Raw genomic sequence first — 27179 nt, 5'->3', positions numbered from 1 at the left:
TTTCCCCACATCTGAAAAGTGCTTTTACTGATCTTGAGATTAATTCTTCTTTAGACTTTTTTTTAAAGCACCTATTTTTCCTCTTTATAATAGCAGACATCCAAAGCCACTTCACTGTCACCTAGCTGAGAATGGCAAAGGAGAAGACATGTTATAACAAAATCCCACCACTAATATTTATGTCTTGAAACAACTCAAATTAAAGTGGCCTGGTCCCCTCTCCATGCATATTATACATTTTTGCTCCTCAAACCTTGGTCTATGGGCCAATAGCGTCAGCATTATAACCAAAACTTACTGCTTTTGCTACAAAACACTCATTTTAGTCTGGAGTTATAAAAAATGGATAACAAAGATAATTCAATTAGCTTGACACGTCTCCTTTCCTCTGTGTGTGTGTGTATGTGTGTGTGTTGTCAGTAGTAGGGCTTGAACTCAGGACCTGGGCACTGTTCCTGAGCTTTTGTTAGTACTCTACCACTTTGAGACACTGTGCCACTTCCAGTTTTCTGGTGGTTCATTGGAGATAAGAATCTCAGGGACTTTCCTACCTAGACTTACTTTGAATCCTCAAATCTCAGCCTCCTGAGTAGCTAGGATTATAGATGTGAGCCACCAGCTCCTGCAATTATTATTTTTTTTCAGTAAAGGGAATCAAACTCAGGAACTTGGATATACTAGACAAATATTCTGCCACTGAACTATATTCTCAGCCCTCTTTTTTTCTTAAACTGATCAGATTTGATATCTCTGACTAATATCCTGACTGATACTTTGGTATGTAGAGGAATGGAAGACATGCTCATGAGAATTTCAGCACTGAGCACCTCCCTCTGTGTATATAAAGACCAAATAATCTTGCAGGGACAATCCAATACTCAGTTCTTGCTTTGATTTCCTCAATTATTTAGCAATAGTGTTTGGACCCTGTTCTGCAGACTGAAGAGAGGAAAGTGAACATTTGGAAGCTTGAGAATAGCTGTAACAAGAAATCTAACAGAAATTTAGTAACCTCATATGAAATGACTTGAGTCCAAGATATTTTTTCCCAGAAGGCCTTCCACAAAATTGTCAGGGCAGAGCAATTTGGGGAGGGGCCAGGAAGTTACTGTTACAGGAAAATTAATTGATGAATTAAAAACTCAATACAGGGCTGGGAGTTTGGCCTAGTGGTTAAAGTGCTTGCCTAGCATGCACGAAGACCCGGGTTCGATTCCTTGGTACCATATACATACAAAAAAAAAAAAGCCGGAAGTGGTGCTGAGGCTCAAGTGGTAGAGCTCTAGCCTTGAGAAAGTCCAAGGACAGCGCTCAGGCCCTGAGCTCAAGCCCAGGACTGGCAAAAAAAAAACAAAACAAAAACAAAAACAAAAAAAAAACTCAATACAATTTTGGAATCCAAAAGTTATTTATTCAATGTTAGCTTGACAGTATAGTGTGATATAACCAGGGAATCAATCCCCTCCCCCTCAAACAGGTATTTGCCTTTATATTAGGTAAGAAGCATTTCTGCATGATGCAGAAGAATTCTCAAGACTGACCGTGATTGTGTCTCTTAAAGGAAGCAGCCAGCTAAACTGCATTAGCAATGTATATAGCTCCATAACAATGTGAGAAGAGACAGACATTAAAATTTGATTTGAGACCTACAAATTTGATGAATTCATTCATTGGATGGCTTTCTATGATGCACTCCATCATTTCAATTGCAAAAGTTATTAAGTCTTTAGACCACTTGATAGAATATATCATAGCGAATCTACGTTCATTTTCATGTCTTTTACTATAACTGCAGCCTCCTTGGATTGCTGTAAGGCTGGGGTCTGCAGCATTTAGGAGGTACTAGCAATATAAAAAGAAGAGTTGAACATGCTCTCTCAGAATATGTGAAAAGACAAATTCTGCAAGTGCTGTGTATGCTTTATTACCACACACACACACACACACACACACACACACACACACACACACACACATTCTGGGCCTGGGTGCTGTCCCTGAGTTCTTCAGATCAAGGCTAGTGCTCTACCACTTGAGCCACAGCACCACTTCCAGTTTTCTAGTGATTAATTGTAGATAAGAGTCACTGACTTTCATGCTGGCTTTGAACCAGGGTCTTCAGATCTCAGCCTCTTGAGTAGCTAGGATTATAGGTGTGAGTCACCCACGTCTGGCTATTCTCTTTCTATTTTTTTTTTGCCAGTCCCAGGCCTTGAACTCAGGGCCTTGGTGCCATCCTTGGGCTTTTCTCAAGGCTAGAGTTTTATCACTTGAGCCACAGTACCATTTCTGGCTTTTTTCTATGTATGTGGTACCGAGGAATCGAACCTGGGTCTTTGTGCATGCGAGGCAAGCACTCTACCACCAGGCTAAACTCCTGGCCCCCTCTCTATATTTTTTATAGCATACTATCAGTGAGTGTTTTTAGGTTTTAAGCAGGTTATTCTGTTACTTGTCATTTCTAATAAATGAGTGCTCTCTATTTAGTCTTATCTCAGTTCTTGTTTTGTTCATTCTTTCTCCCTTGCAGACTTTCTGTTTCAAAGAGATTATTTGTATGCAAAGAAAAATGTCTTGGACATTCTTGGATTTTTTTTATCATATAATTCCATAGAGATGATGTTTTGTACTATGATATGATAAGGTATAAAGCAGTGTTTTATTCTTGAACATTATTTTAGTGAAGTATAAGATTTCAGAAACTTCTAGATCCTCAAATACCATCCTTGTATTTGAAGCATTACTTCAAAGATACCACTTAGATCTTTCAGAGTGAGTAGTTTCTCTCTAAATTGTCAATTTATTGGTGAGTCTGCCATCCTCTACCAACTTTGCATAATTAATATTGTAAACAATATTAATAATGTTCTTTGATATTGGGGTTTGAAATGCAAATTTAATTTTAGACATAGTCTGTGAATAATTTGATAGTTGATTCTGTAAATGTCATTTTTAATGTACTTATAATTGTTTCCCCAACAACTCCTCTGGCAATAAGCCACACTACACAACAAACGCTTTCTTTATCTTCTTGGATGAAATAAAATAGCATATTTATCTTTGTCATTGTTTGGATCTTACTTGCTGTGACTCACTTTGCCAGCAAAGTCAATTTTAAAAATAAAGAATAAATTCTGATGACCTTGTGCTTTCTTACTGAATGGGAACTGCAAAGAGAAAAGTATAAATATAAACCGAAAACAAAATTTTTTATGTGCAGCTGGGTGTGGCTCACGCCTGTAATCCTAGCTACTCAGGAGGCTGAGGATCAAGGTTCAAAGCCAGCCGGGGCACAAAAAGACCTGAGACTCTTATCTCCAATGAACCTCTAGAAAACAGGAAGTGGGGCTTGGCTCAAGGGTAGGGCAGTAGCATTGAGCAAAAGAGCTCAAGGACATGTCCAGGCCAAGTTCAAGCCCTGTGACCCACCAAAACCATTTTTTTTTATGTGCTTGTAACTATTTTGTTACCATTCAAGAAAATAGACAATTGCCTTCATTTCCTAGGAGTGAGGGGACACAGCACTGGAAACTGGATGATAACACATCTCAAATGAACTGTCATGGTTTTAGATGCTAGAAGCATGGAATCAGGGTGACCGCAGTGCACCCTTCCCTGGAAATCTGTAAGCGGCATCCTCTTTGCCTCTTCTTGCTTCTGGTAGTTTGTTGGCAACCTTAGGCATTTCTTAGCTTTTGGAGGCCACTTCAATCTTCTGTCTTCCCAGCAATCTTTTGCTTTCTTTCAGATATTTTTTATTGTAATTAATAGAGGGGTTACAGTTACATTCAGAAGGTGCATTACTTCAAACACATTGATATCCCTTCTCATGCCTTTGTCCCCATTTCCCTCCCCAGCAGTCTTAAAAATTATTGTTATTGTAGAGGTGATATACAGAAGGATTACAATTATGAGTCAGGTAATGAAGCATTTCCTTTCATACAGTGTCTTCTGTTCCCTCACTCTCTCCCATCTCCTGTCTCCATAGTTCACTTTCATCAGTGTCCAGTGAGCTCCCTTGCTGGACTTTTTCACCCTTTTTCCCTGAGTTCTGTGCCCTCCCCTGCCACCTTCCTGAACATCTACACGTGAATACATCATACATACAGACAGAATCATCAAAAATAAATTTTAAAGGCCCTCCTATTAACTAGTTACATTGTCAATGATGTTATTTCCAAATCTCACAGCCTGGCTTACTGGTATTTGGGACTTCAACATACTTTTTCAGAATATGGCCAAATGATAGAGTGCTTGCCTAGCATGCATGAAGCCTGGGGTTCGATTGCTTGGTCCCACATACAGAAAACTGGAAGTGTTGCTGTGGCTCAAGTGGTAAAGTGCAAGCCTTGAGAAAGCTCAAGGACAGTGTCCAGATCCCTGAGTTCAAGCCCCAGGACTGGCAAAAAAAAGTGAACTATACAATTCATGGGTAGAGTTGGGATGGAGGAAATGGGAGAGAATGTACTTATTACAGGTCCAGATACTTTCTTTTGCATATCCTTGTCTGCCTTTCTTCCACAGTCCCTCCCCCACACTGTCATTCTGCTCATATTAAACCTGTCCTTGACTGTTAGTTCTTATACTTTCTGTTGCACTGTGAGGAATCTCCTTCCTCTTTCCCTAAACTTCTTTTTTCTGCCATACTGAAGACTAGAGTCACCTTTCCCAGAAACTTGCCCAGAACTTCTCTGATGCTTCCTGTGATTAACTCAGCCTCTGTGTGAAGCCAGATTTTTTTTTTTAGACTCTGATAACTATTCTCCTAAAGTAAAGCATTTCAGGTCTGTCTACTCACCCTTATACACCAAATAAAGAGATGATAATGGTAAATGTAGGCAAGCTATGGGAAGACAGACATCTTTCAGGTAGGATACAAACATCAGCTTTAAATAAACAAGGAACTGGGGGAAGGAGGAAAGAAGTGTACATAATTATTAAATAGTCCTCCTCAAGTATGGTCTGATTGGTCACTATTTTAGAAGGGTTTCTGAAGAAGTTATAATTGCTGTCATCACTTATCAGGATACACAAGTTGATGTATGGCAAGAAAAGAGAAGCCACATTTCCAGAGGTTGAACTGTGAGTCTTTATTGGAAAGCTGGTGAATACAAAGACCTGCAGCCCCACAAATACACTTAATACTGTCAGAAAGGAGAGCCATAAGATCTGGAAAGAACAAAAACGGAAAAACAATACCAACAAACCAGATCAGTTCTAATGAAGAGCTGAAGTAGGTCACCAGAGAAGTGCCAGGAGACAAGAGACAGGAGACAGGACAGACGCTTGGCATAATGGCATCTGAGCTGGTCTGGACTTAAATACGGTCAGGTCGGGGGCAGGATCCCAGGGAGCTTGAGAGTTCACAACCTATGACTGGCAGGTCCAGTGACCTATTGTCAAAGTCCACTAGGAACCTGGGAGATGGGACTTCACTGCCTCCACCATGAAGACACAATAGCACCGGCTAAACCCAATACCAGCTCAGCCACCACCTGGACAAGATGGCCCCGGTGAGATCCAGCATCTCGGCAGAGCCAGTAGGTTACTCTGGGAAGTGAAGTGGGAAGGACTGAGGACCTGATAATGGAGGTGATGCAAACATTGTCAGTCCCTTGTCATGGAGATGTCTGGGACCCAAAGTATCTGAAGAAAATGGCTTAAATCAAAGATGAGGGAAGTCTGCCAAGTTTTTCTCCAGTTTTTAGTTAATTTTTGGGTCCAAGTTAAGTAGTTGGTGTTTTTCATCAAAAACAGCTTTTAAGCATGTCTTGTATGCCCATATTTTATACAGGTTTGTGATATGACTTCTATCTATCCTACAGTCTGTGTTATTCATATTCATCTTTTAATTATTATGAGTAGGTTTCATAAGGACTCAATGAAATACTTATTTTAGAAGCTGGAGCACTTAGAGGAAGAAATTAAAAATGCTTCTGAGGCATCTGTATTGGAGAGATTAGTAGTTTGGATACAGGCAACTGAATGAAGCAAAAGTTGCTGCTTTACTTTCTTTTTTTCCCCATATATTTTTTCATTGTAATTCATAGAAGGGTCACATTATATTCACCAGATAGAAGGTGCATTACTTCACGTACATAGTTACCCTTTCTATGTCTCGGTCCCCATTTCCCTCCCCCACCTCCGCCCCTCATCTTGTTTGCTGCTTTACTTTCTTAGCTTACTGGGCCAACATGAGAGGACAGGTGGCTCCATACGAAGAGGAAGAGAAAAACTACATTTCCCGTCATGCCAGTGGGCACCACTTACGTTTGTCCTCAACTTCACGGATATGAAAGGAGTACTTCCGGTTCGGCAATCCCCGGGAGCCGGCGGTGTTGGTCGGTCCTGTTGGGCCTTGTTCGGAAGCTCCGCCCGCGCTCCGGTCTTTCTGGAACCCGCAGTTGGATCTCGGCGGTGCGGGACAGGTATTTCCCTGCAGCCGGGGGTACCTCGGTCGGGAGGACCCGGGATCCTGCGGAGGCGCGGATTCAGGCCGGGCGCGGGACGCGGCCGTCGGCTTCTCGGGTGGTGGTGGCTCCGGTCCCTCCGGTGGTCCCGGCCCTGACCTGTCTTTTTCTCCTGTCTTTATTCTCCCCGACGTCGACGGGCCGCAGCGTCTCGAGCGCGCGTGTGTTTCCCATGGCCGACGCGACCCCAAACGGCCCCCAGGGGGCGGGCGCCGTGGTGAGTGACGGCGGGGGGCTTCGGGTCGGGTTCCGAGGGAGCCGGAAGTGTGGACAGTTCTAGAAGCTCGGGGCTGGGAGGGTGGAGGCGAGGGAGGGCGGGAGTGGGGTGGGGGCGGGGGTGTCGCTCCCTCAGCCCGGAGTCCACGGTAGAGCGGCTGCGGGTTCGCTTCCCGGACGACCGCGGGCTGGGGCTGGGGCAGGGCTGGGGCAGACGACCCACGCCGCCGTCCTCCCCTGACACCACGGTGGCCACGCCGGGCTCCTCCCGCACGCGTGTGTGTCGGCGCAGAACCTCTGTACCTGCTTCTGTCCCGTGTGTGTGTGTCTTTCATTTTTTAAAGTTTTTCTTTTTTTAATTTTAAGATATTGATCTTGTCCTCTAATTTCAAACCATGTTTGAATTGGGTGATCCCCCCCCCCCACACACGTTGACCCGTTTGAAAGTGTTGTCCGTTAATCCACAAATATTTTATGATGACCGTAGTGCAGTCTCACGTGTGGGGAAATTTAACAATCGCTTCCTGCAGTGACCCAGCGTACAGTTGGTGTCTAGATTTCTTTCATTGTGCATTCAAAGGCTGCTTCCTCCTCCTGGGATTCAGCCTCAAATGCCTACAATACGTTTCCTAGTTGTACATTCTTCAGTCTGTTTTACTACAATCTAGAAAAGTTCCTCTGCTCTTCTCCTATTTTGGTTTTAAGACTCTGGAAGTTGTCCAGAGTTCAGAACTGTTCGCTACAATGTGCCTCAAACAGGGCTTGAGTGATTATTCTGCCCTTTGTAGTGTCTTCTATATTAGAAAGCTTTTCGTTATTCTGCCATTGAGAAGTAAGATTGACAGTTTAAGGTAATACCTTGTTTCCCTTTATCATTAAGAAGTATTCTGTAGCTTGATACTTTGAGGTCAGTTGTTGCCCTTCAACAATTTTTAACCCAAAGATCCATTAATAGTTTTATTACGAAGTGTGATGGTTTGGGCAGGTCACGCTTAAAAAATGAAAACAAACTGTACACGTTTATGAATGTTTTTATTTATATTAAATGCACATAAATAAAAATGTACAAGGTGAAGTGCACAGCCTAGAGACATATTGTAAAATGAACATAGTATCCATGTAGACTTTAAAGAGTGTTTTCTAAAATTAAATTTCAAACTATGCTGTAGAGTTTGGATATTTCTAAAGAAACTGAGTACAATAAGCTAGATTTGTCTTTCCACTTTACTGCTTTTAATCATTTAACTTTTAGCAGAGCTGCAACTTGGTAGGCTTGGGTAAAAATAAACTAGAGGTGCATTTTATATATTTTTTTTTTTCCGGTGGGTCAGGGGGCTTGAACTCTGGGCCTGGGCACTGTCCCTGAGCTCTTCAGCTCAAGGCTACCACCCTACTCTTGAGCCACGCTTAATTGGAGATAAGAGTCTCAGGTCCTTTTGTATCCAGGCTGGCTTTGAACCTTGATCCTCATATCTCAGCCTCCGGAGTAGCTAAAATTACAGGCATGAGCCACTGAGCCCAGCTGTATTTTATATTTCAAATTAAAAAGCAATGAAGCAAAATATCCTTGAATTTTAAAATGTACTTTTATTTTCTTTCAATTTTTTTTTTTTTTTACATTTTCTCTTTCAAAAGATACTGGAGCTAAATTCCTTTAAAGTAGTGTTTAAAAACTTAAGGTAGACCCATTTGTGAGTTTTGAGATTACTTTAAGGGAAGTATTAACTTTTTTAATGAATAGGAAAATTGATCACATGTAGTAAGGATATGTTTCAAATTTTTTATATGCCTATGTACATTTGTATCTCCTCACATTTCTGAATTTGTATTTGAAAATATAAAATTCTTTAGAATTTGGGTGTAAAGTGCATCTTTAGTGATGTTTTTAATTCATTAGTGGTTATGGACATACTTGTTGGGAGAAAAGCAGCAAAAGAAAAGGCAGAAAAAGAAAAAAATGGAGAAGAAATGGTGTATGGAAATTTAATCTAGTATCAGGTGATACCAGAGTAAAGCATAGGGAGCTATCAGAGTATACAGACAGCTGCATATCAGAGTAGCAGGTACTGTGTAATACCAGATAGACATTGTTTTAAGTGTCATTGGTATTCTAACCCTTGTGTACATAGGCAAATGATACACAGACAAAGGAGTTAAGCAGTAACTACTATGATGGTTTTACCTTTCCTTTTAACAGTTTTATTTAATCACACTGCCCTTTTTCTCAGCTCTGAGAGCTGCCTATTTGTATTTGAGATTTTTCTAAGAATAGACATTTTGGTTCTCTTGAGAGCAAGTAGTTCTTATTTAATGGTTCTTTTTTTTTTTTTTTTTAAGTAGAGGAGGCTATCACAAGTATGTTGGAGGAGGACTGGAGGTATGGTTCAGAGGTAGAGTACCTGCCTAGCAATGGTGAGGCCCAGAGTTCAAACCCCAGTACAGCAAAAATAACAAAAAAATTGAAGAAAACAAAAGTAGGAAGAACACTGATACATTGTAGTATAATTTCTGTTCAGTTAATTTTTTTCTCTGATTAGTGTTTTAGTATTTCCTATGTTTTCCACATCAAAGTTGGAGGGTAAGCAGACTTGTCCTGAGCAGCATATAGGTGAAGCAGTTAACTCATAAAAGTTTTGGCTTCATAATCTTAAAAAAGTGTTATAAGGTGTTAAAATATTTCACATAGGAATGAAACTACATATTCTGTCCCTACGAATCTAGTTTTTAGGCTAAGTTTACTACAGTATTTTTCTTTTTAAATTTAGCAATTCATGATGACCAATAAATTGGACACCGCAATGTGGCTTTCTCGTTTGTTCACAGTTTACTGCTCAGCGTTGTTTGTTTTGCCTCTTCTTGGGTATGTATCATATGTATTTTCTTCAGCAGTCAGTTTAGTCAATATTTATGCAATGATGTTCATACTTAAGAATTGGTCAGTTGTTGGGTTTTGGTTCAGATAAAATCAAAATTCTATGTTAAATCAATAATTGCCTAGTGGTATCAATAGAAGAATATTTTATATCTTGTGATTATGAAGTAGGAAAAAAATGAGACTAGGAAAAACAGATGATATTATGGTTTTTTGCCTGTCTTACTTTTTTTAACTTGACAGAATTACTATAAGAAATAATCACCTTTTTAACTTGACAGGCAGAATTCAGTTGGAATATAAAATGATGCTTCCAAGAAGATAGAATAGGTTTAAGTCATTTTTTTTTTCTGTAGACAAGTAATTTAGGTGTTGTGCAATTATGATGCAATTCACAAAGGAGGAAGAGACATGGTAGTTGTTTGTGTCTCACATCACTTCTCCTTTGATAATTTGCAGGTTTCATGAAGCAGCAAGCTTCTACCAGCGTGCATTGCTGGCAAATGCTCTTACCAGTGCCCTGAGGCTGCACCAACGGTTACCTCACTTCCAGTTAAGCCGAGCATTCCTGGCCCAGGCTTTGTTAGAGGACAGCTGCCACTACCTGTTATATTCACTCATCTTTGTCAATTCCTCCCCTGTTACAAGTATCCTTTTCTACTTCCTAACAATGACATTACCAATATCCTAATTCCTTTTTCTATAGGAAAGATTCTATGTGAGAACATACATAAACTTGGGTTTCTTTGGTGTTTTTCACTGCATTTGTATGTTTAGCATAAAGATTTCTGGGCCCCAAATTTAAACTTTGAAGTGCTCTTTGGAGAATTTAGACTTTTTTTTTTCCGTATATTTTTTATTGTAATTAATAGAAGGGTTACATTATATTCACCAGATGAATTTAGAGTCTTTATCAAATGTCTTGCCTCTTTGTAAGCTTCTCTATTAGTAGATGAACTTTGAATTACAAAATCAAAGTGCAAGTTTATGCAGGATTTACTTCAATATTAAAAATTTTTAAGAATTTAATTCCTGTTTTGGGGAAAGTGTCCATATGTCTTGCTAAAAGTTCTCTTTCCTAACTTCCAGGTGATCTAGGAGGAATTGAAATAATAAGAAAATCCATAAATAATAGGAAAATAGTGTTTGCAGCTAAAGTAGAACATAAGAACACATGGATAATGTACCTAGGGAAAAGTACTTCATTTGGAATTTCTGTTTTCACATTTCTAAAGGGTATTAAAACTTTTTTGGTGATACTGAGTTACTCAGGGCCTCATGCTTGCTAAGTATTACACTCAAGGTATCCCTGTCCCTAGCATTAGTTTTCTGATAGTTGTTTTTGCCTGGGGCTGGCCTTCAAGATATATTCCCCCCTCCCCCTCCTCCCTTTTCTCTCGCATTCTGCCCTATTTGTACAATTGGTTATTTGCTAATTTGTCTCATGGGAATGTTAAAGACTGAGGATTTCGTATTTGTTCAATTCTTGGAGGAGGGGTATAGTGAACAGTGGGAATAAGAAAAGGTTCAAAGCAATACTACAAAATGTCTGATCTTTGTTCTTAAAAAGGTTTACATTGAGCCGGGGTGGGTGGTGGCTCATGTTTATAATCCTGGCTACTCAGGAGGCTGAGATCTGCCAGCTGGGTACTATAGACTATGAGACTCTTATCTCCAGTTAATCACTAGAAAAGGGGAAGTGAGGCTGTGGCTCAAGAAGTAGCCTTGAGCTGAAGAGCTCAGGGACAGCACCCAGGCCCAGAGTTCAAGCCCCATGACCTACCAAAAAAAAAAAAAGGTTTACATTGTCCTTGCTCTCTGTCAGTGACAGGTACTTAAGGTTTAAATATAGAAGATTGTCCACTCCTTATCTTTTTTTTTTAATGCTTTTTCTATTTATTTATTTTTTAATTTTTATTTATTTTTGCCAGTCCTGGGCTTGGGCTCAGGGCTTGAGCAGTGTCCTTGGACTTTCTCAAGGCTAGCACTCTACAACTTGAGCCTCAGCACCACTTCCGGCTTTTTTCTATGTATGTGGTACCGAGGAATCGAACCTGGGTCTTCGTGCATGCTAGGCAAGCACTCTACCACTAGGCCAAACTCCTTGCCTACTCCTTATCTTTTTGAAGTAGTTCATAAAGTGACATTGAAAACTAGAATTATGAATCTCTTATTAAGGATTTGTGAAATGAAGGAAGTTAGAGATGAAAGACTTACCAGGAGTCTTAACTTTTGATGTGTACATAGCCAGTTGACAGAGGACAAAACTTGGCCCAGGAAAATGACAGACCCAGGATTGGAACCCAGATGTCTTGTCTCTCATTTCAAGGTTCTGTTTTTCACCACCTGATAATACCTCAGTCTTCCAAATGTAGATGAATTATTTAAGCTGTAGCAGTGGCTCTAAAAAGATTATTACATATACATTTTTTTTTATTTTTTATTTTTTGGTGGATCGTGGGGCTTGAACTCTGGACCTGGGTGTTGTCCCTGAGCTCTTCAGCTCATGTTCTATCCACACCATTAGTTCTTTGGTATTTATTAATTCTTGGTGTGCTTAGGTGTATGTCCCTGATTAGAAGTTAGGAACCTTTAGGTCCTAAGTGAGTTAGTTAATAATAATGAGCTTAATGCTCATGTTAACATTGGTCACCATGCATGCCAAGACTTCATCAAGTATAGGAAAATACAGTAACTCATTTGAGAGAGTGAGTCTAATACTTTATGGCATTTATGATTGATTTAAGAATATCATTTCAGGGGCCGGGACTTTGGCCTAGTGGTAGAGTGCTTGCTTAGCATGCATGTCGACCCAGGTTCAATTCCTCAGTACCAAATACATAGAAAAAAATGCCAGAAGTGGTGGTAAGGCTCAAGTGGTAGAGCTCTAGCCTTGAGAAAGTCCAAGGACAGTGCTCAGGCCCTGAGCTCAAGCCCAGGACTGCCAAAAAAAAAAAAAAATATCATTTCATGGAAATACTTGACAAGTTTTTGTTTCTTTGTTTTTTTTTTTTTTTTTTTTTTTTTTTTTGCTATTAATCTTATAGACACCAGTGTGGAGAGTGGGGTCTTGAGCACTTTGAATTTTGTATATTTATCTATGGCAGCATAACATCAGGCATTGGACTTAAAGGATTCTTTGTTAGTAGCAATAAATGTCCACTGGATTACATACAAATCCAAATACACAAGTATATTGTAACAGTATGTATGTATGTATGTATGTATGTATTTATTTATTGTCAGTCATGGGGCTGGAACTCAGGCCCTGGGCACTATCCTGAGCTTTTCTGCTCAAGGCTAGCACCTTACTTTGATGCATAGCTCCACTTTTGGTTTTCTGGTGGTTAGACATAGAGTCAAATGAACTTTCCTGCCCAGGCTGGCTTTGAACCGGAATCCTTAGATCTCAACCTCCTGAGTAGCTGGGATTGCAGGTATGAGCTTCCATAACCTAGCTGTAACAGCTTTGAGGTACATGGGGTCTGTTAGCTCTTCTTGGTGGCTGAGACCTATGAAAGCACAATAAAGGACTAGCCCTTCTGGAAGACTGTCTCAAGTAGTAGAGCATCAACTATGAGCCAAGACTGTCCCTGTATTTTAAGGTCAGTTTGAAATAGCTTAAACTAAAAGTTCAGTTTAGCAAATGTTTGCAGTGTTTTGTTAACCAATAGAAATAAAGAAAAAACAACCATTAGATTTTTCATTCTAGAAAGAATAGGGAATAATAGGCTTTGGAAGTGAAAGTTAACTTGCTCTACCACTTGAGCCAGAGCACCATTTCTGACTTTTTCTATGTATGTGGTACCGAGGAATAGAACCCCAGACTTTATGCTTGCTAGGCAGGTACTCTGCCACTAGTCTAGACCTCCAGCCTCTACTTTGTTCTTTATACATGACAAAACTTGATTTTATTCAAAGTATATGGGTGACACAAAAGTGATTATACTAAACTCATTTCACAAGTGTTTCAGATGTGTATATTTGGACATAATAGCCTGCTTTGCCTAATATTTGATGACTTAAATATTTCCCTTAATTGTTTTCTTCAGTGAGTATTTTTCCAGTCTTGTTGTTCTCTTTGCTTCATGCTGCCACATACACAAAAAAGGTTCTTGATGTAAGTAAAACTGTTTTTAAGTTTCACATCTGATATATTTTGGCATTGGTCACAAAAGTGCTCGATTTGTTAGAACTCGTTGTATATTAGTGACTGGAAAGTTTCTTATGTTAAAGTATCACAAACTAGTACATCTTATTGAAGGATTGCATGTAAAATGACTCTCCAGTTCCCAGATTAATTCCTGAAGTTTGAACTGGAACTCTATTTTTGAAACATTTTGTGAGATAATTTAATCTTTCTTAAGGAAAAAAAAATTATCAAAGAATGAAAAATATTTTTATGAATATTTCTTTGGTTGTCTTCAAATACACAATGTATACCAGGAAAGGTGTACTACGTTTGCCCTCAATTTATAAACTTCTTAGATTTTGAAAGAATTGGCTTTTGGTTGTATTAACTGGTAGATATGTTACTTATTGAAAAGAAAACACATTATCTATGGGTTTTACATCTGGATTTAACCATTTGTGGATAAAAATATTTGCAAAACACTATGTACTGAACAGGTACAGACTTTTTTTTGGTCATTCCTTAAACAGTACATTATAACAGCAATATAGGATTCATGTTGTGTTAGGATTGTTAAGCAATCTGAGTTAGAACATGGGAGAAAGTATGTGTAGGTTATATGAATATATACTGTATCATTTTAAGTAAGGGTTTTGAGTATCCATATACTTGGGTTCTGAGGGATGTCCTGGAACTAGTGCTTGTGTATCTGCAGGGGATGACAGTCACACTGAGAGGTGACTAATTGCATTGTTAAAGGGGCTTCTTTGTTTCTAATGTTGTTTTTCTTTTGTTTCAGGCAAAGGGTTCAAATAGTTTACCTCTCTTGAGATCTCTCTTGGATAAATTAAGTGCTAATCAGCAGAACATCTTGAAATTCATTGCTTGTAATGAAATTTTTTTGATGCCTGCTACAGTTTTTATGCTTTTTAGGTAAGAATATATTTGTTTTTGAAGACTGATGGCTAAGTAAACTTTTAAGATGTGAACTCAAATTTCATCTTGCTTGAATCTGTTTAAGTAGATATTTGACATGCAGAGCTAGATGGATCTTAGCAGTTTCTGAGTCATAATAAAATTAGGAATTTGTCCTATTTGTCTTATTCATATTCCTATGATGGGTAATAGTTGATTCTACCATGAACTTAGCTTCTGAACCTTAAAGTTCTGAACCTTAAAATTTAGAGAGCCCTAGTATGTAGGGTTCAATTCTCAGCACCATAACACATAAAAAAGGTGTAGTATTAATTGAAATAAATATCAGTCCATCAATGCTGAATATAGGGTTTGATGTAGCTATGTGTTTTTTTTTGCCAGTCCTGGGCTTGAGCTCAGGGCCTGAGCACTGTCCTTGGACTTTCTCAAGGCTAGAGCTCTACCACTTGAGCCTCAGCACCACTTATGGCTTTTTTCTATGTATGTGGTACCGAGGAATCGAACCCGGGTCTTCATGCATGCTAGGCAAGCACTTTAACCACTAGGCCAAACTCTCGGCCCCGTAGCTATGTTTTTTAATTATTCATCTCTAAAACTTGCATCTTAAAGTGAAACTTTTTTTTTATCTTGAGCTTTAAGATACATAAAAGTAAAAGTAATAGAAGTTTAAGTAAGGAAGAAGACACAAGGCAAATTGCAGTGTTTTTCTCATGATTTGTAGATCTTATTTATTATTCCTCTGGGCTTTGTTCTTAGGCACATATCCTCATTCTCCCTACCACTTGAGCTATACCTGCAACCTACACACTTTATTAAAAGGAACTTTTTGTCTTCTTACTTTGCTACGCAGTTTTTGGTTTCTTGGGTCACTTAACCCTGGTTCTGGGCAAATTAGAATTGTTCTGTTTTTGTTTTGTTTTGTCCTGTAATTGGTTGAAAATTAAAATGGTAGCTACCAAGACTAGTTTTTATTCACATATAATTGATGTTCACATTCGGAAATATCCAATTGTGGAATAAGCAAAATACTTTATTACATTCTTCTTAAATCAGCTTAAGGGATTGAGGGTATGGCTCAGTGCTAGAGTGCTTGCCTAGCATATGCATAGCTCTGGATTCTATTCCCAGAACTGAAAGAAAAAAATATCAGCTTAAAGTAATTACAATGAAATCCTAGATGCAATACAACTTGGACACAGAAACCTCATACCAAAATGTACTTTTTTTCTTGTTATCACACTAGTTTTTTTTTTTTTTTTTTTTTAGTCAGTCATGGGGCTAGAACTCTGGGCCTGCACACTTTCCCTGAGTTCTTCAGCTCAGGGCTGTACCACTTGAGCCACAGCCCCACTTCTGGCTTTTTCTGTTTATGTGGTGCTGAGGAATTGAACTAGGGTTTTATGCATGCTTGCCAAGCACTCTTCCACTAAGGCACATTCCTAGCCCAGTTTATCGGTTTTTTTCTTTCTTTTTTTTTTAAGTTTTGGATTACTTATGTATTCTAGACATTAATTCCTCATCAGAAGAATTGGTTGTCTTTTCAGTAGCATTTCATTTGTTGTATAGAAGCTTCTAGGTTTAATATCTCATTTGTCTATTTTTGCTTTTCTTGACTGTAGCTCATGCCTGTAATCCTAGCTACTCAGGAGGCTGAGATGTGAGGATCAAGGTTCAAAGTCAGCCAGGGCACAAAAGGACCTGAGACTCTTACCTTCAGTTAACCTCTAGAAAATGGGAAGTGGGGCTTGGCCCAAGGGTAGGGTGGTAGCCATGAGCTGAAGAGCTCAGGGACAGTGCCCAGGCCCAGAGTTCAAGCCTCATGACCCACCAAAAAAAAAAAAAAAAGGTTATGCCAGTGTATTCAAGTTTTCCCCTTGTTATTGTGTTGGTTTCATAATTTCAGATTTTACATTGATTTTTTTTCTCACCTTTTATTTGACTTTATATATGGTAAGATATTAGGAATCCAGAGTGAATTTTCTCTATACAGGTATGCAGTTTTTCCATTATTGCTTACTGAAAAGCTTTCCTTTCTCCAGCATATGCTTAGTTGGTTATAGAGATAAGGGTTTGTATCTTACCTCTTCTATTCTGTAGGTGTTTTTGTTTTTTGTTTTTGTTTGTTTTGGTCTGGGCTTGAACTGAAGGTCTGGATAATCCCTGAGCTCTTTTGCTCAATGCTAGCACTCTCCCACTCTGGGCCACCACTCCACTTCTAGTTTTCTAGTAATTAATTGAAGATAAGAATCTCCAGGCCGAGTACTAAAGTTCTCCAGACTCTTATCTCACAGTTAACTGTAGGTGTTTTTGTTTTTTGTTTTTGTTTGTTTTGGTCTGGGCTTGAACTGAAGGTCTGGATAATCCCTGAGCTCTTTTGCTCAATGCTAGCACTCTCCCACTCTGGGCCACCACTCCACTTCTAGTTTTCTAGTAATTAATTGAAGATAAGAATCTCCTGCCCGAGTACTAAAGTTCTCCAGACTCTTATCTCACAGTTAACTACCAGAAAACCAGTGGTAGAGTGCTAGCATTGAGCTGAAGAGCTCAGGAACAGCACCCAGGCCCAGAGCTCAGGCCCCACAACCAACGGGGGGAAAAAAAAATCTCCTGGACTTGTCCTGCCAGAGCTGGCTTTGAATCACAATCCTTAGATCTTAGCCTTCCAAGTAATCAAATTATAGGTGTGAGTCTCTAGCACTAACTAGGTATTGGCTTTTATTGTTGGTTACTATAGCCTTTAGTATATCTTATTGTAGGTATTGTTATGCCAACAGCCTTTTATTTCTTGTCAAAATTATTTTGGCTATTTGGAATCTTTTAGAATGTCTTTTTCAGAGTGTCACATGAATTAATTTCTTTTCCTGTTTCTACAAAGACTGTCATTGGTATTTTTCTGGGAATTGCATTGTCATCTCTAAATTACTTTGGATTGTATGGATATTTAACAATATTCTTTCAATTTGGGAAATTTTTTGAAGGATATATAAGAGGTTGTGTTATAACTTAGAAAAAGGGCTAAATTCGATGATGGAATCTTTTAGTGTAAACATTTTTACTTTCTGTATTGTTTGTATTTTCTTTCTTATTTATTTATTTATTTATTTATTTGCCAGTCCTGAGGGTGGACATTGTCTTTGGACAATTTTGCTCAAGGCCAGCACTCTGCCACTTGAACCACAGTGCCACTTCCGGTTTTTTCTTAGTATGTGCTTTTGGGAAATCGAACCCAGGGCTTCATGCATGCTGGGCAAGCATGCTACCACTAGGCTACCTTCTTAAGCTCCTATTTGTATTTTTCAATTAAAAATGAAATGTTTGTTATTGTTTGGAGATTTTGAATGTACCACTTAATTTAGTTGCAAATTTGTAATCACTTAAATTGTTTTTGTTGTGAAAATATGACTTAAAGGAAAAGTCTAAAAAGTCAACATAGAAACTACATTTGGGCCAAATGTCATGGCCATGTTAGTCTGTAATCCCAGCATTTGGGAGGCCAAGACAGAAGGATAGAGAATACTAGACTAGTTATGTAGCAAGATGTAGTTTCAAATGAACAAGCAAAAACCCACAAGCCAGGCACAGGTGGCTAATGCCCATAATCCTAGCTATTCAAGATGGTGAGATCTTAGGATCACGGTTCAAAGCCAGCCCAGAGGAGAATCTGTGAGACTCATATCTCTACCAGACTACTCAGAAAAAGCTGGGAAGTGGTGCTGTGGCTCAAATGGTAGAGCTCTAACCTTGAGCACAAAGAGGCCCAGGGACAGCACTCAGGCCTGGAGTTCAAGCCTCAGGACTGAAGAAAAGAAAGAAAGAGAAAAAGAAAGAAAGGCAAGTAAGCTACAACACATTTAATACCTTGATGTGTTTCTTCAAAAAGAATTTTAGCATACAGTTGTAATTATAAGTACAGTTTGATAATTTACTTTTTGCCAAGGTTGCTGCACAGTTTTCAAGCATGATTTTTTTTTAATTTTTATTTTATTTATTTTTTTGGTTGGTTGTGGGCGCTTGGAGCCTCAGCCTGGGCTGGGCCTGGGCTCTGTCCCTGAACTCTTCAGCTCTAGGCTACTGCCCTACACCTTGAGCCACAGTGCTACTTTTGGTTTTCTAGTGGTTATTTGGAGATAAGAGTCTAAAGGTCTTTAGTGCCCATGCTGGCTTTGCACTGCAGTCCTCAGATCTCAGTCTCCTGAGTAGCTAGGATTACAGGTGTGAGCCACTGTGCCCAGCTCAACCATGATTTTAAGTAGCCATATACCAAAATCCATCAAGTAGACACGACTCCCTCACTGACCACTTAAAGTTGCTGTATATTATCTTGTACTAAGGATTGAACCCTGGACCTTGCATATGCTAGGCATGTGCTCTATCACTGAGCCATGTCTGTAGCTCTACTATTTGGTTTTATTTTTAGTTATTCCAGTGAATATAATACACCCGTTTTTTTCCTTTTTTTTTTGGTGTCAGTCATGAGGCTTGAACTCTAGGCCTGGGTGCTGTCTCTGAGCTCTTCAGCTCAAGGCTGCTTACCTACCCCTTGAGTCACAGTGCCACTTTGTTTTTCTGGGGGTTAATTGGAGAAGAGAGTCTCACAGACTTTAGTGCTTGGGTGGCTTTGAACTGCAATCCTTAGATCTCAGCCTCCTGCGTAGCTAGGATTACAGGTGTGAGCCACTGCACCTGAATTATACCAGTTTTTTTCCTAAGAAATATGTGGAGCTTCACAAACATGTATATAAAAATCTCTTTTTGTATTGTAACTGTGCTTTTTAAGAACACTAATTAGTATAGGCCATGTACATTTACTAGTGAGCCAGTATTATTTCTATTTTTCTTTGTATAAAGTAAGTCTTTTTTGTTTTTGTTTTTTATAAGAACTGGGATTCAACTCAGGGCCTTATGCTTTGCTAAGAAAGCATGCTAGTACACCATGCCTCCGGCACTAAAATAAACCACTTTTCATTTAAATGTGTATTAAGTTTTGAAACTAGAATTCAGCAATATGCTGATTATATAATATTTTCTGGCTTATTTGGTATTTTTAAGTTTGAAAAGTAACACATAAGTGAATGCATATGCAAAAAAAAGAATAAAATTTTACTTTTTACCAATCATGTACATTCTTCTATTCCTTTTAAAGAATAACTTGACTTCACTGGGCGCTGGTGGCTCATGCCTGTAATCCTAGCTACTCAGGAGGCTGAGACCTGGAGAATCATGGTTCGATCCAGCCTGGGCAGAAAAGTCCATGAGATTCCATCTCCAGCTAACCAGCAAAGTGCCAGAATGGAGGCGTGGCTCAAGTGGTAGAGTGCCAGCTGTGAGAGAGCAAGCCGAGCAAGAGTGTGAGGCCCCGAGTTCAAATCCTGGTACCAGCACATACATACAAAGAATAACTTGCCTTTAGGTATTACAGATATTATTGGACATTTGATGAACGAAGGCACATATTCTCCATTCGAATTGCCTATAGTTTTTGAGAGCATATACCATGAAGTGGTAATGTGTATTTGTCACCCTTTATTTCAGTGGCCAAGGGAGTTTGCTGCAGCCTTTTATATACTACAGATTTCTTACTCTTCGATACTCCTCTAGAAGAAACCCATATTGTCGGTAAGCTGATGATTAATTTAAACCTGTTTTGTTGAGTGTATTGTCCAGAAAGGCTGTTTTTGTTAGAAGTTAGTTAGCAGTAGTTTAGAACTTAAAAGGAAAAGTATTTTTTGTGAAGTTAGGTTGCAGGCCCTAGAACTAGGTAGGGTTATTGAAGAGGTATATGGAGATATAGAAGCTCCTAAACTTGATGTTGTGATAAATTCATCACAAGCTGAAAATATCCTGTCAGAATGGCATTGAGTATAGCTACTATATGAAACATTATAGCTTAGCAACACTGCAAAATGTTGATTGTCCATCCTGCTTGTGGAGTGGCTCACAGCTTGCTGCAGCTTTCTCACTGCAGGATACTGTTATCCTTGGAAAATGGTACAATTTGAAGTTTCCTTTCTATTAAATGTATATTGTCTTCACAATACTGTGAAGTAAAAAAAAAATTCTCTGTCAATTCTAAGTTGGGGACCATCTATCTATGTTTTTTTCAGTATTTGATATTAGAACTTGATTGCTTTTAAAATACTGCTAATGCTTGAGCAATTTGTAAAGTTTTGTAGGAAGTAAATCCCATGTTCAAGGAAATTACTTAGTTGAATTAAAAACATGCTTCAAGTAACAGTTCTAAAAAATAGTTCAAGATCAAGTATTTATACATGAAAATGTAGTTTTCCATGGTTTCTTTTATTCTTGGTTCAGAAATACTAACTGGAGGCCAGGAGTTTGTGCCTAGCATGCACAAAGACCTGGGTTCGATTCCTCAGTAACACATACATAGAAAAAAGCCAGAAGTGGTGCTGAGGCTCAAGTGGTAGAGCTCTAGCCTTGAGAAAGTCCAAGGACAATGCTCAGGCCCTAAGCTCAAGCCCAGGACTGGCAAAAAAAAAAAATACTAACTGGAAATTTCCATAAGCAATTCATAGCTGGTTCATGACTATAATCCTAGCATTAGGAAAGCTGAGGCATATATGTTCTAGGATAGCGTAGATTACATTGTAAGACTGTCTCAAAAATATAAAAACAAGTTGGACCTATTGGCTTCCTTTTTAATCCTAGCTGCTTTAGGTGGGAACAGAAAGATCATGAGTTTTAACCTAGACCCGTCAAAGTTAGCTAGACACTTATCTGAAAGAAAGCACAAATTTGGTAGTGGAATGAGTCAGGTGCTAGAGGGCCTAGCTTGTGTGAAGACCTGGGTTCAGTCATCAATAAGAAAAGTAGCCATGAACACATTAGTGTTCAACTGTGTGCAGGTCTGAGTAGGGAAGTGAAATCTTGTGACATTCTGCTCTCCTAACTAGGATGTGAGTTGTTGGTTCAGCATATCCATCTAGTGTAGGCTCTTAATGAGTAAGTATTTTTACATGATTCCAGGACAATTTTTTTTTTCTTTTCCTTGTTTTCATTTCAGATAAGATTTTCTGACTGCCCTGGCATGTTTTCCTCAACTTCCTTTTTCTGTGCTTCTTTACATGTTTCCTTAAACCCTTAAATCATATTAATATACCTAGAAACCTAGAATTTTTCCGTAGACTGAAAATGAAAAGATAGCAGTGAACTAAAGTAACATTAAGTGTGAATGAACATGGAAAGGTAATGGGAATTAATCTTTTTTTGTTAAGGGTTTTGAGACTATTGATAATTTGTACCACTTAACCATATTTACTAGGAGATGCTTGACAACAGACCTTTATACAAGTCTAGACTTCTTACAGCGGTGCTATAACAATGCACTGGCCACATTCACACTGTAGTACAGGCACTTGAAAGCCATATGTTGTTGGTGGCCACTAGATTGGAATATCCAAAGTAAGAGTTCAGTTGATAGCACTGCTCTATGGAACTCAGAGATAAAGCCAGAGTGAAAGAATAGGCAAACCATTAGTTCTTTCCTGTATTCTGAGGTGGTCTACTACATTATTTGCAGAGTACTTCCTAGCTCTACTCATTTTCTGATTCATTCAGAGAACTGTGTGCAGATGACAACCAAGTGTTTATGGACATGTTAAGGTACTTAGGCTGAATATACTATAGATAGCTAAGTTATAATGATGGTAAAGACACTATAAGAGCATAGTGAATAGAAGACAACTCATGACATCTGAGGAGTTAGAAATACAAGCCACAACTTAAAGAATGAATCTGTGTTCTGACAGATTCATGTGCTCAGTTTATATTATTTGAACTCGTAAAGTGTACAGGAAAGCTGTAGAGATCTGCCTTTAGAAGGGCAGAATTTAGAAAGTACTAAATGAAACGATTTTGATTTTCTTTCCAGATAGGGGAGAGTCTTTAACGTTTATACTATGGAGAGGGGTAAGATATAAAACCCCAAGATAAGATCTGATTTAGGAATATTCCAGAAGATAAATTACAAGCTTATCCATAAGAGAAAAACATATCAGTTTGGAGACTGGTTGCCCAGAGCCTGAACTAATCCAGTGGAAAAGATACTTAAGAATGAGAAATCTTCACCTCTAGGTTTGTGGCCTTGCAGGCTAAAAGATTATGAGTAATGGTGCTGTCATGATGGTTAAGTAATACAGGAAGGGCCAGGGATTTCTGGATAAATGTGTATCTGTCCCAATTTACTATGTGAAAGCAAATCTTTTTTTTCCTTTTTTCTTCTTTTGTACTTGAGTTTGAACTTGGGGTTTTGTCGCAGGTATTGAACCACACCTCTAGCCCTGTTTTTTCTGATTTACTTTTGAGATAGGGTCTTGCTGCCTGCTTGGTCAGGAATAAACTGTCTACATTAGGCTTCTTGACATAACTAGTTATGAGGTTAAAATTACTCGTTATCCTTCAAAAAAATTTTTTTTTTGACCAGTCTTGGGGCTTGAACTTAGGACCTGAGCACTGTCCTTGGGCTTTCTCAAGGCTAGCACTCTACCACTTGAGCCACAGTACCACTTCCACCTTTTTCTATGTATGTGGTACCGAGGAATCGAACCTGGGTCAATGAAGTATAACATAGAGAAAGTACATTTTTCAGTGTCTTTTACTAAGCATTTAATCATCTTTTTTTGTTTTTTTTTTGACGGTTGTGAGGCTTGAACTCAGCCTGGGCACTGTCTCTGAGCTCTTCAGCTCAGGCTATTGTCCCACCCCTTGAAACCAGACAGATTTTTTTGTAGGATGGTCAGTGGGCTTGAGTGTGAAGGTACACAAGATCCAGTTTTACCAGTGGAATGATTCAGCTGAGAAGTGGTATTCATTGCTTGTGTTCTCTGTATATTTTCTGTTTTAATTCTGTGTAGTACTTGCTCCTAGTTTGTAGATAAGGAAAGTTCCAAGTTGAATTCATCTAAGGAAAATTATGTAACTACTGAAGAGGATGAAAAATGTAAATAGTTACTAATTATAGACTTTAGAGAAAGCCCTTTTTTAAAAATGCTTTTTTTTGTTACTTGAGCTTTTTTACTCAAATAAGAAATTGGGGTAGACAGGCACTGGTGGCTCATGTCTGAAATTTTAAACTCAGGAGGCTGAGATCTATGAACTAAGTGTTGAAGCAGCCCCGGCAGAAAAATGCACAGGACTCTTATCTTGAATTAGCCAACCAAAAAGCCAGAATGAAGAGGAGGTTGATTGAAGTGGTAGAGCACCAGCCTTGATTGAAAAAAGCTAAGAGAGAGTGCTCTGGACCTAAGTTAAGCCCCAGTACCAGTACACAAACACATATACAACACATATGCATGCATGTACACATACACAAAACTAAAACAAGATGCAGTAGTTAGTTGGTTGGGTGGCTTTGAGATTGGGATCTTGCTATTTTGCAAAATCTCCCCTTGTAGCCTCCAAGTGTAGGGTCCACAAAGTGTGTATGTATAAAGCAGGAGAACTTCCAGTGCATTCTAGATTAGTCTTTACCTCTTTAAATGTTTTTGTTGATACACTCTTCAGCATTTGGTAACATTGTGTTGCCTTTTCCTTTTGTTTCTGAACAAAAATTATTTTATCTTGCAGGAACTTGTTCAATGAACTGAGGATTGTGGTTGAGCACATAATAATGAAACCTGCCTGTCCACTGTTTGTGAGAAGACTCTGTCTCCAGAGCATTGCCTTCATAAGCAGACTGGCACCAACAGTTGCGTAGTTGTAACATCTAGTTAAGCTGTGTAGCTCTGTACATAACATAAACATTATTTGCAGCTGGTACTTCTGCTAGGAGGTCACAAATTTCAGGTGGTTACACTGACCTCAGTGCAATTTACATAAATACATCACAGTGGAAAAATATTTTCCTAGCATGTTAAATCCTAGAACCTTTACAGAAGGTTCTAGGAAAAATTTCAGAGCTCCATTATTAGTGGTTAAGTTTATATCTAGTTACAAATGTACCAAATCATTTTAGATGCTTGTGTGCCTACATCATGAAGTATGTTATATTTCTTTTTACAAGTGTTCTCAAATTTCTTTCAACCTGGGTTTATGGCATGACTTCCTGATGAGAATAACATGTGAATTTAATTTATAATGAGGCAATATTCTTTTGCCTTTTGGGTAAATGAGTTTTTTTGGCTCAGACATGGGGCTTGAACTCAAGACCTGTGTGCTGTCTCTGAGTTCTTTTTGCTCAAGGCCAGTGCTCTACCACTGGGAATCACAGCACCACTTCCAGTTTAATAAGAGTCTTGTAAGCCTTTCCAGCCTGGGCTGGTTTTAAACTGCAATCCTCAGATCTCAGCCTCCTGAGTAGTTAAGATTGCAGGTGTGAGCCACCAGCACCTGGCTTGGTGGATGATTTCAACAGAAATCATTCCCACTGTAATTTAGTTTTGTGTTATTTTTGCTAGGGCAAATTTATTTCGGATGTATCATTACAAGAGGAATTCTGTATCTTATGTGCTGACCCTCTAAAATCTTATTTCTAAAAATACTTCTGTGACTTTGAATATGTTAAGAAATTCAACTATAAATCTGTTGGCAAAGTGGATAAATATTTGAGATCATATTGCTGTTTTACTTCAAAGTAGTGACACAGCTTCTTTTTTTTTCCCCCAGAAAACCATTGAGTACCTTGAAAAAATGAAAATGCTTTTTACAAATGTGGAGATGTGTGATTAACATAATTATAGTTTTAGAACTACTAGTTCAGATTCTTGACTCCAGTTTTCTCGGTTTCTTAGGCTTGAATTTTCCTAGACAATTGCAGCAGTTCAGATGCCTTTTGAAAGGAATGTAATTGAAGATTGAGCATATGACTATACGTGTGTCTGATCTGAAATAATGAAGACTATCCTGTAGATTACATATTTATCAATCAAATCTGATTTGAAAGGTTAAATGGAAAGGTTTATAGGTAAGATGATTGGGACTGGGGCTGGGATAGTTGTGGGGGAATAGTGTCCATTTCAGGCTCATAATAAATAGATAAATTTGAGGGAATTGGATATTTTATGCAACTGTGATTGGGTTGTATATTATGTTAAATTTTGTGTACTGAGCTCCTATCAACTCTATAAAATTCATTCTGATCCTTATTACTGTTGCATGATTGGAAATGTTTAAAACACTGCACAATTTTAGTATACTGTAATGGGTTTTGTAACCATTTTTCTCCTGACTGCATGTAATTTGGATTTATCAAATACATTCATTACAAAAAGCATCAATTTTCTTTCTTCTAGATCAGTATAGAAAAGTGATATTCCTAGGGTAAATTACCAGAAAAATTCTACTTGATAGCCTAACTGTAATGCTATTTTTTTGTATTTTGTAATACTTGTCCACCAAATTGGAGAAGCAATTTCCTAATATGCAGTTGATTTTTTTATGTGTGTGTGGCTAGCCTCCTTACCGCTGTCTGTGTAAACTGATGGTTTTGAAAACAACTTTCTAGAGCAATAAAGTTGACTATGATGTTAAGTAAACGTGCTAATTTCTAATGTCCAAAAATAGTGTCTTGAATTATGTCAAGAAATTCTGGCAGCTGAAGGCATATTTATTTCAAAGGAGTTTCCATTTCCAATATTTTTATCTTGATATATTTTTAGACTCATAGAATAGTTTTAAAATTAGTGCTGACAGTTCCATTATACTCTTTATTCAGCTTCCTTTTATATTAATAATCTTTTATACCAGGTAAAACATTTACCCAAGTAAGAAATTAACCTTGGATTGAGTAGAGTATAAAATTTATTTGTTGTGTGCCTGGCTTTCATCTTCTCCTGTTTAGAAGTCTGTATGTCTTGAGGTTTTCCTTTATTTTAAAAATTATTATTGGTCAGTAAAACTTCACTAGAAAAAATAATCAATGCTGGTTTTAACCAAAATAATTTTAAGTTTAAAACTACAATTTAAGGTAACTTGATTTAAATTGAAGCTTTTAAATTACATAGAATTATTTTATTTGATGTGCTCACATTTGAATGATCAGATTTGTTTCTTAAAGGAAGCAACTTATGAGAAAGTAAATCTTATAACTTGAGTATTAATACATGTTTAATTTGCATATGGATATGTAACAAGGAGCTGACACTTAGTATTTGATTAAATGTTACATGCAACCTGTCAAAATAAGGAAATATCATAGCAGTGCATAGAATGAATGGAGTAGGAGAAATCTCTTACTGCATAATTGAACTTATTTTGTCTTACAGGTTTTAAAGGAGTTGAGTTAACATCCAGAATATCTAATTCTTTAAGAAATGGTATAGGACCATTGTTTATTAAGCCTTCTTGGGCAGGTGGAAATATGATAGAAAACTTACTTTACTCTAGCAAGTATTCCATATCTCTTTGTATACGTGATTAGTTATTAATTGCAAACACATTTAATATCATATAAAGACAAATTTCCTAAGTACAATCTGATTTAAATTTCTTGGAATAAAATTCACCAAGTAGATGATCTGGAAGAAAGCAAGAAAACAAGCTAACTTTAGAAATTAAGTACCACATACACAAAAAGACTGTGGTTCAAGTGGTAGAG

At 38.2% G+C, this 27179-nt stretch overlaps 1 protein-coding gene and 1 long non-coding RNA gene across 3 annotated transcripts in view; one reads left to right on the top strand and one right to left on the bottom strand.

The window, feature by feature from the left end:
- LOC150055825 (uncharacterized) overlaps positions 1–6323 on the bottom strand; it is a 30855-nt gene extending 24532 nt beyond the window's left edge. Inside the window, exon 1 of the long non-coding RNA XR_016537393.1 lies at positions 6186–6323. This is a non-coding gene — a long non-coding RNA (uncharacterized LOC150055825). The remainder of the gene's footprint in view (positions 1–6185) is intronic.
- A 21-nt stretch (positions 6324–6344) lies between these two features.
- On the top strand, positions 6345–26118 carry Tmem33 (transmembrane protein 33). 2 transcript variants are annotated; one of them, XM_090343664.1, is made up of 9 exons: positions 6345–6428; positions 6618–6687; positions 9452–9546; positions 10018–10205; positions 13611–13678; positions 14490–14623; positions 20159–20242; positions 24212–24332; positions 25375–26118. In XM_090343664.1, the coding sequence occupies exons 2-9, from the start codon at positions 6643–6645 to the stop codon at positions 25378–25380; spliced, it is 741 nt and encodes a 246-aa protein (XP_090199790.1). In that variant the 5' UTR covers positions 6345–6428; positions 6618–6642; the 3' UTR covers positions 25381–26118. The 2 variants fall into 2 exon arrangements, with proteins under 2 accessions (XP_090199790.1, XP_090199789.1); XM_090343663.1 differs by having other exon boundaries at positions 24212–26118.
- Positions 26119–27179: the final 1061 nt, after the last annotated feature.

Source organism: Megascapheus bottae, chromosome 13 (assembly GCF_031878675.1).
Source record: "Megascapheus bottae isolate mThoBot1 chromosome 13, mThoBot2.hap1, whole genome shotgun sequence".
NCBI lineage: Eukaryota > Metazoa > Chordata > Mammalia > Rodentia > Geomyidae > Megascapheus > Megascapheus bottae.
This window is presented reverse-complemented; position numbering and strand designations above follow the sequence as displayed.

What these genes read in the sequence shown, in the direction of transcription:
- Tmem33 (XM_090343663.1), top strand. Translation starts at nt 6,643, where the DNA reads ATGGCCGACGCGACCCCAAACGGCCCCCAGGGGGCGGGCGCCGTG. An exon ending in CAATTCCTCCCCTGTTACAA is followed by an intron (nt 10,206 to 13,610) that starts GTATCCTTTTCT and finishes TGTTTTCTTCAG; the next exon opens with TGAGTATTTTTCCAGTCTTG. An exon ending in ACACAAAAAAGGTTCTTGAT is followed by an intron (nt 13,679 to 14,489) that starts GTAAGTAAAACT and finishes CTTTTGTTTCAG; the next exon opens with GCAAAGGGTTCAAATAGTTT.